We start from the raw sequence: 13,161 nt of genomic DNA, 5'->3' as shown, positions 1-13,161 counted from the left end.
AACCCGACAGACCCACCGGTGGGTCCAGCTGCCATGTGACCTCGGCTCGCTTAGGGTGTAAGAGGTTAAGTATTCTCAACTATACTTCGTCTGTCGCCTGTTGCATTTGGGTCAACAATACACCACGACAGCTATAAGGTCACAATACACCTTCAATCATTGTGTTGGTCTCACAACACAATGAAAAGTTGCTAAGTTGGCAACAGTGGGGTGACTATTGTTGACCACATGCATGCAGACGTGACCTGATTTGAACAGTGGCTGATTTTTAGACCTTTGCGGAGGTAGATATGATCAGTTTCATGTGTAAGTATCACCCAGTCGGACAAAATGTACTGAAGGTTGTCGAGATCAGCCTACAAAGGCACAACTTTCCTTTCACATCTGCATTAATTTCGTTCTAGCGTCTTCTTTTCTCATCTCTGAAAGTTCACATTTTACATACAAAAAATGATTCTTCACTGTACTCAAAGCTGTATTTTTTTTTGCATTACATAACTCTCCCCTCACAGCCATGAGTGGCTGAGATTAGAAACGATCACTGCATCGCCTCATCTGGCGCCAAAGAAAATTCATCACCTTTTTTCACCGTCGGTAGATTGAAATCTTAATGCTGTCTAGTAGTTTGAAGGCAGAGAGGTTACATTGTAGGAATATCTGCAATAAATTGAAAGTGAAGTTTTGTGTTTACTCTGTAAAAATGGCTGAAAATGATCGGAAACTAAGCTTGAGCCTGGAAAAGTATGAAGGAGCCATGATTATGCTTTTAGATCTGCTTTCAGTGCCGTCTGCACGAAAAAGAAAAAGGCCCTGCTGGTCTGGCTGCGTGAAATTGGTGTCATAGAATTTGTCAAGTGAGCGAGGAAATCAAAAGATTGTCCTAAAAGGTCTCTACTTATAACTCTGGTGCCCAAATGGTCCAAACAGGTGGCCTGTTGGTTTTTATTCATGTTCTTGGGGATTAAATGTCTTATCGCAAAGTCCCCATTGCTCTTCTTTGGGAAAATTAAAGAATGATTTGTGCTGGTTTTTCTTTTCCATCAATACAAAAGGCCACAAACTGAAAAATATTCAGTTGACATGACCTCTGTGTGCAGCTGCATAACATAAAATGACAAATCCCCTGAATGGTCTTCTTTCCAGCGGTCTCCGTGTTGCTCTCCAACGGTGCACTGATGGACCAGCTGCAGACAGTCGTCTCTTCCTCCTCCTCTTCGTCTTCCTCCTCCGCTCCGTCCCCCCTTCCGCCCTCCTGTCCTCCTTTGGCTCTGCTGTGCTGCAGCCATCTTCTCCTATCCTCCCTCATTACCTTGCAGCGCGTTCACTCCACTCAGGTACACACCGCCGCTCGACTCAGCCCGGCTCTTGTCACAACTCCGGGGCTGAACTTCACACAAAACACAAACAGTCAAGGGCGAGACACACAGCACTCGAAAAGTGACTAAAGAGCCGTCTGTGGCTGTGGAGCAGGGAACAATTGCATTCATTTGATATGTACCGCTCTGCAAATCTGCGCCGCTTCATTCTGTTCACCATGGAGATGTAATACATTCTTGAATACGACAATTTTAACCTTAATCCTTAACTCTCTGATTGCCTCACACTTACATTTTTTCCCGTCTTTCCTCTCTCTCATATTTATCTCTTTTTTTTTAAGGTTCATAAGAGTGTTATTTGGAGTCTGGACACGGCTGTGCACCGACTGTTTTGCCAAAAACGAAACACAGACAATCTCCTGCTGGGTAACGACGATGTTTTTAATGTTTTAAGACTAATGTTTTTAACCCTTTTTTCTTTTCTTGCAGACAAAAAGGTTTATCTAAGTGTGATTTTCTGGAGAATTTACTCATTTTTGATTGACTCGTGTGTTATTTTTGTTTTTGTTTCTGTTCATGTGTGCAACCTGCCACTCATCAGCTGCGTTTCAATAGATTTTGAAATTACGCAAATTGGGATTATGAAAATAAATTCACTAAATCGAGACGAGTCAAACTCAGGTTTTTGATTAAAAAGGAAGGAAAAAAAAAATTGCGCTACAATGATGTGGTTTTTCCTTCTGCATCAGAGTTGGTGCAATGGAAACTTATTTTTTTTCCAGACCTTTTCACACGAACAAGCTTATTCACGTGTGATTTTAATTTAATCTCTTTTTAAATGAAAATATTGTGGGGGGGTTTTCAACAACAGCAGAATGTCAAGAATGTTTTGCGCACATTTGTAATGGAGACACAGCTAATGACACACACTTTAGTGTTTTCCCATACAGTCTGGTTAGCACAAGTTCTCCCAGAGTGTGAAACATTTTTACATACTGCCTGAATCACAGGATGCTAATCTGGCTCTCTTACCTCCAGTTTGCACAAAGTTCTGCAAACTTCCTGTCAAAACTTCATCTTTAGCGGAGTCTCCTAACCCCATGCTTGTTTTTCACAATCACTCATCATATTAAGTGTCCCACAAACCACTGTAGCGCTGGTAGACGGATCATCCCTGCTGCTCCTGTGTCTCTGTCTGTCAGCTGAATAAGTAGCCTGTCAGGGTCACTGTGATTTATTGGCTCCCGCCTTCTGCGCACCGATCTCTCTTCCCCTCCCTCTCCGCTCGCTCAGCCTCCTCTTCGTCTCACCATCTCAGTTTTTAGCTCCCCAATGTTTGCCGTTCCAGCACTGGTTTTTTTTAAAATCTCTGTCTTAGTTTCCTCTTTTGTGCGCACTAATTAGGGCTCCTTCCTCAGGGCAATTAGATCTGGGTGTTCATGGCGTCAGTGTGTTTCAGATGGTTGGCCCCTTTTAGTTTGGATTCTTCTCTTTTAGTAGCAGTTTTTGGGCTTTTTATGCTCTTTATCCTCCTGAAGATTTGGTTATGTCTCTCTCTGTCTCTCTTTCTCTCTCTGCACTCAGACATCTTCAACTCGATGCCTGAGCTCTCCGACACATGTCAGTTCAAAAATAGCTTTGATTTGCCTTTACTTGTTTCCACTCTGCCTCAGTTTCTGCTGCTGTTACGTTTTTCCAATCCTCCAGTCAGTCAAGAACCACTCTGCGCTTTTACAACTTATGTTTGCTGTTTTCTTTTCATGTCTGTCTTGTCTTTGTTCATCAGTTTATTCATCAGATCTTCTGGAACAAACAGTGAATGAAATGGTAAAAATAAAATTTCTGGCAATACTGTCAGTTTTTTATTTTTATTTTATTTTATTTAACATCATTAGGTGAAATTTATTCGTGCTACAATAAATCGAAATTCCTATCATTAGTCGTTTTTCACAATAAATGATAAACGATACGATTACCGAGGCGATTCATAAGGTGTGGACGGCGGCTCAAGTCAGAACTTGATGAGTTTTCACACAGAGATTTAGCCACAATATGGCCTCCAAATATGTTCACCCTCTTCTAAAACAGAGACTATATTAGAATACTGCACTGATGCTGTAATTCATGCAAAAGGATCCCCAGCCTGTCATGAATTATTGTGATGAGGTGGTGAGGCAGACACGATGGAACCAGGTTGCAGTGAATAAATGAAGATTTAATAATGAAAAAACAAGTCAAAAGTCCAAAACTCCTGGCAGCACAGCTGAGCGGAAGCAAACGGCTCAATACTGGTAGCAAACAGGATAAACGAATGGACACAATGACAGCACGAGCAAACATCAGACGTAAACTAGACGTACACTGGACGAGGGACCCGGACGAAGACAGACACACACAGGTGACACTAAATACACAAGAGGAAATCAGGGAACGAGATACACCTGGGGACTAATCACGGGGAGACAGGACAACACAGAGACTCAGACACACAGGAAACTAGAAATAAATACACAGAAAAACACAGAACACGACAGTACCCCCCCCTTAACGGGCGGCTCCCAGACGCCCAAAAATGGGAAAACCCAACGAGGGTGGGCGGAGGGGAGCTGGATGGGGGGTCCAGAGTCCATAAAACAACGAAAAACTACCCAACATAATTGGGCGGAAAACACAAGGGTCCAGAGTCCAAAACAAACAAAACAAACCCAACTGGGTAGGCGGAAGCACCGGGAGGCGGGAACCACGGAGACGGTCCGGCGGCCGTCCGCGGCGCAGGAGGCGGGAACCACGGAGACGGTCCGGCGGCCGTCCGCGGCGCAGGAGGCGGGAACCACGGAGGCGGTCCGGCGGCCGTCCGCGGCGCAGGAGGCGGGAACCACGGAGGCGGTCCGGCCGCCGCAAGGGCGCAGGAGGCGGGAACCCTGGGCGGCGGTCCGGGCGGCCGCTCAGCGCAGGAGGCGGGAACCACGGAGGCTGTCCGGCGGCCGTCCGTGGCGACGAGGAGTCTCTAAAGCCACACGGGGGCGGCGACGAGGAGCACAAGGAGTCTCTGGGGCCGCACGGGGGCGGCGACGGGGAGCACAAGGAGTCTCTGGGGCCGCACGGGGGCGGCGACGGGGAGCACAGGGAGTCTCGGGGGAAGCACAGGGAGTCTCGGGGGAAGCACAGGGAGTCTCGGGGGAAGCACAGGGAGTCTCGGGGGAAGCACAGGGAGTCTCGGGGGAAGCACAGGGAGTCTCGGGGGAAGCACAGGGAGTCTCGGGGGAAGCACAGGGAGTCTCGGGGGAAGCACAGGGAGTCTCGGGGGAAGCACAGGGAGTCTCGGGGGAAGCACAGGGAGTCTCGGGGGAAGCACAGGGAGTACCAGGAGCTGGGGGCTCGGGGAACTCACTAGGCGGCTCGGGTGCGCCGGCAGGAGCGGCGGCAGAAACGGGAGCTAGGTGGCGCTGCTGGAGCGGGCGGCAGAATGGAGCTGAGCGGTGCGCCCGGCTGGAGCGGGCAGAATCGGGCTGGTCACGCTGCTGGAGCGGGCGGCAGAATCGGGCTGGTGCGCCGCTGGAGCGCGGCGTAGAATCGGAGCTCGGGTGCGCGCCTGGAGCGCGGCGGCAGAATCGGTTTCGGTGGCTGCCGGAGCTGGGCGGCAGAATCGGGAGCTGAGGCTGGGCTGGCGGAAAGATTGTCCGGCTTGGGAGGCAGAGGTTCGCCGGCCATGACGGCCAGAGCTGCCTCACGCTCCCACTCTACCTCCCTTTGCAGTTCCACCAGCTGCGGGTGCGGAAAGCGTGGAACCCAGTACTCCAGCAATAATCCCAAGCGAATAGCAAGACCAAGCCGTCTACAGTCGGCGTTGGGCTTAGCTTTAACCTCGACATATTCCTTAATGGTGTCTGTTAGCTCCTGTAGCTCATCTGCTTCCATGATGGAGGAAAAAAAAATAAATAAATGTCTGCCTCACCGTTCAGCTTGGTCGGGTCCTTCTGTCATGAATTATTGTGATGAGGTGGTGAGGCAGACACGATGGAACCAGGTTGCAGTGAATAAATGAAGATTTAATAATGAAAAAACAAGTCAAAAGTCCAAAACTCCTGGCAGCACAGCTGAGCGGAAGCAAACGGCTCAATACTGGTAGCAAACAGGATAAACGAATGGACACAATGACAGCACGAGCAAACATCAGACGTAAACTAGACGTACACTGACGTAGGACCCGACGAAGACAGACACACACAGGTGACACTAAATACACAAGAGGAAATCAGGGAACGAGATACACCTGGGGACTAATCACGGGGAGACAGGACAACACAGAGACTCAGACACACAGGAAACTAGAAATAAATACACAGAAAAACACAGAACACGACACAGCCAAGTCTTGAATGCACACACTGAACAGTACACGGAGATGCTTTTCATCCGCTGTGAGCTATATCCATTGATCTATAAACAATGCATGAGTCTCACTTTCTAAATTAACCTGCTGAAATTATTTATTGAAATGCACCATTTTTATTTATTTATTTATTTATTTTTTATCATACCACTTTCTCATTTTCCTCTGTAGTCAGCTACCTTCGGATGCTGCAGGCTTTGCTTGATGCTGACCTGGCGTCACCAGTGGTGTGTCTGAGCACCGGTCCTGGACTAGTCGGGCCCCGGCCTCTGGAGCCTGACGATGGAGCGCTGTACCCGCTTGGCTCGACGGGGGCCCAGTGCCTCCTAATCACTCTCAGCGGTCTTCTTATGCAGGTGCTGCACAAACATGTGGAATCACATTCATACTTGCAATATTCATGTTAGCAATATCACAATCGCAAATGAGTGCTTGAATGCTATTATTATGCTGTAATTCAAATTCTATATGCAAACTGTTCATGCCAACACTAAATATGACCTGCTGTCTCCTAGTACAGAGCTGTACAATATGTCTTGGATATATCATCATTGCAATGCAATGTCACCGTGGGCTGCATGAATCTCAAACAGTAAAAGTGTCACACTTTGCATACCAACGTTCTAGCATGTTCTAAGTTTATTTATTTTGCACCTTTCATAGATTAGGATCCTCAAGTGCTTCACAGAGAACATGATTAAATTAAAACATTAATAAAAAGACAAAGGGCAAATTAAATGATGCAAATGATGAACCTGCTAATAGTTTAGGACCCGCTGCATTTGATCCAAGTGATAAGTGTGTTACTGTAGTTTAGACGAGAGGAAATATAAGCATCAATAACCATCTCCATTGTTTAGAAATGGGTCTAAAATCATAAACTGTTATGAACAAGTCGTTTTAAGAGACATTGATTGGTTGAAAATAAAAGATTATTTTTCAAGTTCAGTTTAAAGGAGTTATTTTGTAACAAGTTTCTAATTAGTTTTTGCCATTCAAGCAATTTAGTTTGAAGATTTTCAATTTTTTTGAAGTAGCAGTACAGCTTAAATCAAAGAGACAGGAGATGATATGAAATGTTAAATAGATGTGTATCTATTCACCCAGTTGAACAGATCATAAAATGAAAACAAAAGAAAAATGGAACCAACACATGGCCTTGGAGAACCCCACAAATTATATTACTATAGTTATTACAGTCTGGTGTGTTCTGGTTTATATACTGAAGTTTATGTAAAAAAAAAAAAATATCTAAACCACTATAAAGCATTTCCACAGATGACCACCAAACATCAACTAACTAACTAACAGTCCTGTAGTCAAGCTGGTGTTATTAATAATGTCAAAGGTCACTGACCGAATTGGACATCAGCTGGTTGGCCGCAGCTTTTCCCAGCATTTTTTAAGTAAGAGGTCATTTAGAAATCAGCTTGTTTTCATTTGTTGAGACGAGTCCAAGCTGCGTTTCTTCAGCATGTTTAGAAGTGAAGGGAACAGAGCCGGTTTGGGAGGGGCAGATTAATAACATCCACAATGCCGGAGCCAGTTAGACCAAACACTTTCAGGAACAAAGAGTTTGAGGGGATATCGACTGGCCTTGAAGAGGTCTTCATTTTGTTTTAGGATGATGCCGATGTTGTGAAAATGCATTGAACGTCTGAACAGTAAAGAACATGCAGCTAGAGCTGTAGTGGAATAGATCAGATTAAACTATGTGTATGCAGGGTTTCCTCCAGAGTTTTATAAGCCTGGCAGGCCACCAGGCTTGAATTGTGCCCCCACCAGGCTAAGGATTGTTTGTTTATTTGTTGTACGTTTTCTTTTTAAACACCAGCTCCTGTAACCACTGTGTCTTCGCTTCAAATTGCAAGCGAAGACACAGAAGACCCATTTCTCATGCAAGCTCTAGAAACGCAAAGATGATAGAAGCTATAAATGCACATCACAGTTTTTAGATTTTTAAGCACCACAAATACTTTTGCAAGGCCTGTATGTGTCGTGTAATACTGTGTCTGTGCTGCAGCGCACCAACTATTGGCTCCTTATCTCCCCTTTGTGTAAAAGAATAAATAAATAAATAAAAGCGGTAGCGCGATGGTTCAGTGCTCTGTGGTCTGCTGCTCTGCAGCTGATATGAGTAACAGTTCCCAAACCTCTCCTCTGCTATTTTGCTCTCTTTACTCTTGGGTCTTTGGTTCAGCTGCAGAAGGGAAGCGCCGCAGCTCCTCTCTTCTCCCTCCGTTCATGTTTGCATCCTCATCTGGCTGAAGGATTTGCTCCAGGCCCTTTCCCTTCACTGACTTTCGTCTCCTTCTGCCCGACCCGTTGACTCCTGTCTCTCTCCCTCTCTGACTGTAGCTTAGGTTATAACTCCATCTTCCTGGCCTACTTCTGTAATTTTGGACACCATGCAGCGCTCCCTGTCAGCCTCTGTACTGTGGGAGAAGCATGCATTATTAAAACCTTGCTCAATCACTGTCACCCATGTCATCTTGTTGCCCCTTCTCTGTCCATCTGCGAGCATGTGTCTGCGTTTATGTTTTTTCTTCTTCCCCTTCTGCGTCTGTTGCTCTATTTTCTTCCAAGTGAGCTCTCATTACTGGTATTGCTGTGACAAAATGATTTTATTTCTTTCAAAATTTGCAAGAGCTGCCTTGCTTTACCTGCTTGAAGGATAAAATAAAGTCCTCTCTACTGTTTTGTCCAGTAAACATTTGCGTTTTCCAGGATGCGACTGCTTAAATACCCAAGACCGTCTGAGCTATTTGTTAAAAATCTGCCGATTCAGTTTTTACAGCAACGCGGTCTCTCAGGAGAGCTGGCGAAACGGAGAGATTGAACAACTCGCACCTTTCTGCATCCGCCAGACGGCTTATCACAGCAATCTAATGACAAATGTAACTGCTGAAGACACATCAGGCCGTCACAGCTTGCAATTTGTCATTGTCGCCTCACTTTCTTACTGTTGTCAAGATGACATATGAGCGTCGTGACGGAGCGCTCCCGACTCCCTTATGCGTTTCCTTTTGTGTAGAAGAACCCTTTCATCAGTCCAGACCGGTGCTGTGATTAAGAAGTGGTGCTGAGCGCGGCCGTTCCTCACCTCCGCAGTTTCCTTAAAGAACTGTGGAAACAAAAATATTTTTGTTGGGTTCAGAAAAGATTTTCGAGTCAGTTTGTTTCCACAAAACAAGAAGAAATGTAGCTTGTACTTCTTTTCTTTTTTGTTTTTATAGTGCCTCAAAATACAGGCACAAACTTCAGGATATTTAATTTGGATTTTAATTGATTGATCAAAAAACTAAGAGACTTAAGTTAATGGACATTGATGTGTTGGTACAATCAAAGTCCTGATGTCTGTTGCAGGACATTGAAATTAATGTTCATAGATGCATTTGACTGAGGTTTAGGTGTTTTGCAAAGCAGAATAAGGAGGAAAGATATGTCTTCAAGACTTAGCACAAAAGATTTGTAACGAAAGCTGGTTCTTTAAAGTACGAACACAGAAAGGCTGCAAGAAATTCACAGATTATGTCAGATATTTTGGTAATTTGCATAATTTTCTTTGCACTTCACAGTGACCTCGATATCGGTCCGTCAATCTCATAAAATCCCCAAAAGACAACTTGAAGTCTCTGGTTCGCAGCAGTTTTTTGTAAACATGAGCTGTTGATATTTTCACATGAGTTTTCTCAGTAGATAAGTCATAATTTCAGCTCTCTAGTTCTGTATTGTTGGATGTTTTCCTTCTCAGAAACACGAGTTGCTGCTGAGAGCGTCGGTCAACTGTCTGAGCTCCCTCCTGGGCTTCCTGAAAAGAAAGAATCCTGATTTAGGTACAAAACAGCTGAAATAGTTTATTAATAAGTCATTGCATTGAACTTATGACATGCAGCCCTCAAGTTCTTCTATTCAAATCAATATATATGTATATATATTATTCCTGTTGTAGACACTGCAGCACAACCATGTTTTACAATCTTTGATGTTTTAGAACATTTTAGGCTTTTAGTTTTCTGTGTTTGGACTGTGAATTTTCATTTTCCTCTTTTTTTGGTTTGTCTCCTGTTCTAATTAGCCAAGCAGGCGGTGTGTCAGCCTTGGTCTCAGTTCCTCCTCTACTGCAATTTCAGCTCAGGAGAGAAATGCCTTCTGCACCCCGCTCTTCTCAGACTCCTCACACTTGTAAGATATTTCCCACAAACGCTTCTCTGATCATATAAATTTAATGTGCATCGTAATGTAAACGTGTTTACATAACCAGAGTAAATGACATCGTGTTACGTAGGTTAATGCAAGAGAACTACAGAAAAACTCTTGAATGTTTGATTCAGATATTGGTGGGAAGGAATAGTTGGAACTACTAGATATCTCTAGTCCTAAAACAAACCAACACATCTGAGATTTCTGTCATGATTTAATTGTCTTGGGAAAATAAAGTGCCACCTTAATTGTTCACTTTGCAGACTCTCCAAGACATTGCAAAGTTTTTTTGTGCGATTGTAATCACACAAAAAAACTTTGTTGTGCTTCAAAATTACTGATTTTGCAGCACATTTTTCAAAAAGCTGTGGCCACTGTTGAATATTTTTATAAGCTTTATTTTTGCAATAACATGTTTTCAGTATATTTAAAGTCCGAAAAACAATTTCAAGTACTTTCTTGAAATAGCACGTGTATCCTTCCCCTGGTCTTAAGAGACAGGGTCATTTTGGACCCCAGAAGTTTGTTAGTCTGTACACTGTTCTGCTTTTACAAGATTTTTTTGTGTGTGGTTTTGGGTACTGACGGTCTGACGGGACAGTCCCCAACTTTGCCACTGTCTGACCGTGACATTTGCCGTGTTCCTTCTGAGCGTTACCCTTGCAACGCAGGAGGAATGATACAAATAAAATCATGACCCGAGTAGTGATCAATGTGCGAAAGAAGAATTCCATATTTGTCATTTAAGTTAACATGAATAATATAAGATAATCCTACAGATTAGACTCAAGACGGCTCATGCAAATAAAAGAAAAAGGCGAATGTTACCGCTTGGTGTAACACGTGCTTTCAGACCCAACAGGCTCAGTAGCTGAGATAACTCACCGTTTTTATGGTTACTATCTTGAATAAATAGTATGCAACACTGCAAAAATGTCAGTTTTGTTCAGGATTGTTTAGGTGTTTCAGTCCTTATGTTGTTAATTAGTGACACATTCAGTCTGCTGCACGGAACCATGACCAGTTTCAAAGAACTTTGTGCTGTGGTGAAAGAAACAAGAACCTAATTTAATGCATTTTGTGTTGCATTAAATTAACGCAACACAATGCAAATAGTGGCCATTTGCAAGACAAGATGGCCACTATTTTTAAATCCCACCCTAATGTACATTTCATAAAATATTAACTAACCTATGGTTGCCTGTATGTTTCAGAGACGACTCAGTTCTTCACAATTCGAAACCTCGTTCTCTTGCTGTGCCTGCGGAGGGTTCTGTTTTTCTGGGGGGGGGTTTCTGATTGTGTGCCTTGTTTGCAGTTGTTGCAGTACGGCAGCACAGCGGTCCTGTGGGAGCCGGACCTGCTCCGTGTGATTGATACTGTGGAGAGGAGTGGGATAAAGGAGCTCAACCACGAGGCGGCACAGGCGCTAAGGTTGCTTCTTGCACAGGTGAGCTGTGTGCACAAATATTGTGAGGATTCTGACAGAATCCAAACAGGTGGAACCGTTATAGACCGCCATTTTCTCGCCGTGGAACCTCAAAGCAGCGGCGCGTCGTCGGCCAGCAGAAATATGCCATTTATTGCCTCGGGGTGTTTCACGTTATTTATGAGCGCAGATTTATGGAAAGATCAAAACTAGTCTGAGGGCAGTGATTACGGGTTAATGTTTGTGCAATCTAATTGCAAAACCGAATTATCACAATGGGGCGGTAATTACCTGAGCAGCGTGTCGCAGGTGATCAGCTTTTCAGAATAACTCTGTCAATACCGACGCAAACAAATAAAGAAACCAAATGATGTTGAAAAGGGTCTTCTCAAGTATGATTACATTTATTAAAGATAATGATGCGGTTATGTCCACAGCAGGCGAGATAGAGATGTGTGCCGTGACACTGGAAACTGAGTAAATTTGCAAAGGAATAAGTTACGTTTCCTTTTTCTTCCTGTATAAAATCAGTTAGAGCCTTTGTTTGGCTCTTTGTGCATATTTTGTTGCAAACAAAAGAAGATGCACAACAAGTACATTATTCTGGTCACTAGCCAATTTTCCCAGTGCATGTTTAGTTAACATAAAAGCCTCACACTTTATGATTTCAATCTGAATAAATATAAATCAGTTGGGGATGCCCCTGTCCACTTTTTCAACTTCTGGTACTGATATAGATTTATGAGCTTTTGTGCTGATCCGATACAGAAAAATAGAGCTGAAATGTCTTAAAACGTTTGTTGTTTTTAAAAAAAATAAAATAAAAATACAGACATAAATGTACTGGTTGGTTGTACAAATGTATTTGATAACTCTGCACCGGTAGAGCACATGCACCATTAGCTTCATACTCTTGGTCAAACATGTGAAAACAATACAACTTTGATTTGTTCAGTCAGTTCAGATAGGAGTATAACAGTAAAATAACGACGAAACTCAGACATCAGGTTAACTAACTTGGGCAAAAATGTAAAAAAATAAACTGCAACAAACCTTCTTTTAAATGATTCAGAAAGAGCACTTAGGTTATCTAAATATAATGTAAAATAAACCATAAATCCTGACGTCGCTGAGAGCACAAAGGACAGAATTAGACTGAATTTTGTTCAGTATTGGTACAGATAGAGATATTGGCATCATATCGGTGCAACTGTAATTTTTGGGAGACATAACCAATTTAATTGTGTCATTTTCCTATATTCATCCCGGTTCTGACACGAACGTCCACCGCAGCTGGCGTCGTTTTGCCACGTCACTCAGATTATCCTCGCTAAAAAAACGTGCCGCCTAAACAGCATCCTCGTTGTCATCCTTGTCAGCTTCACAGCAAGGCCTGCTGGGATCGCTTGAGCACGTTGCAAAATGCAGACGGCGTCAGGTCGAATAGATTGAATCTGAATCAGAAATGACCAGAACTGCATTTGGTATTCAGTAAAGAGCTCAGAGTACAAGAGTGACAGAATGATGGCATGACGGCACATTCACTGGAGCAGCTCCCAGTGAGTCATGAACTATGTGATTGCATGCAAATGCGTCAGGCTGTCTGTGCCTTCGCGTACTGTTCCTTTAAATACATGTTTATATTTCCAAAAGCTTTGATTGATCAGATTCTGCAACTCACAGCTTGTTTTATGTTTTCCGCTGCTATCTCCATTAGTTAAAACCGACACACCTTAAGCTTCACAGTCGAACGTGTTCACAAATGATTGCTTCGAGCCGTGGCATATCAGTCACCTGTGTGTCTGCGTGCTTTGAGGACA

General features: G+C 43.7%; 1 protein-coding gene across 1 annotated transcript in view; it reads left to right on the top strand.

Moving 5' to 3' along the window:
- LOC122821954 (meiosis inhibitor protein 1) overlaps positions 1-13,161 on the top strand; it is a 34,449-nt gene that overhangs the window by 18,327 nt on the left and 2,961 nt on the right. The window contains exons 9-14 of the mRNA XM_044100289.1: positions 1,144-1,334; positions 1,658-1,742; positions 5,881-6,065; positions 9,464-9,545; positions 9,788-9,894; positions 11,231-11,362. Coding sequence (XP_043956224.1) covers positions 1,144-1,334; positions 1,658-1,742; positions 5,881-6,065; positions 9,464-9,545; positions 9,788-9,894; positions 11,231-11,362 — 782 coding nt within the window. The remainder of the gene's footprint in view (positions 1-1,143; positions 1,335-1,657; positions 1,743-5,880; positions 6,066-9,463; positions 9,546-9,787; positions 9,895-11,230; positions 11,363-13,161) is intronic.

Source organism: Gambusia affinis, linkage group LG19 (assembly GCF_019740435.1).
Source record: "Gambusia affinis linkage group LG19, SWU_Gaff_1.0, whole genome shotgun sequence".
Classification (NCBI taxonomy): Eukaryota; Metazoa; Chordata; class Actinopteri; order Cyprinodontiformes; family Poeciliidae; genus Gambusia; species Gambusia affinis.
This window is presented reverse-complemented; position numbering and strand designations above follow the sequence as displayed.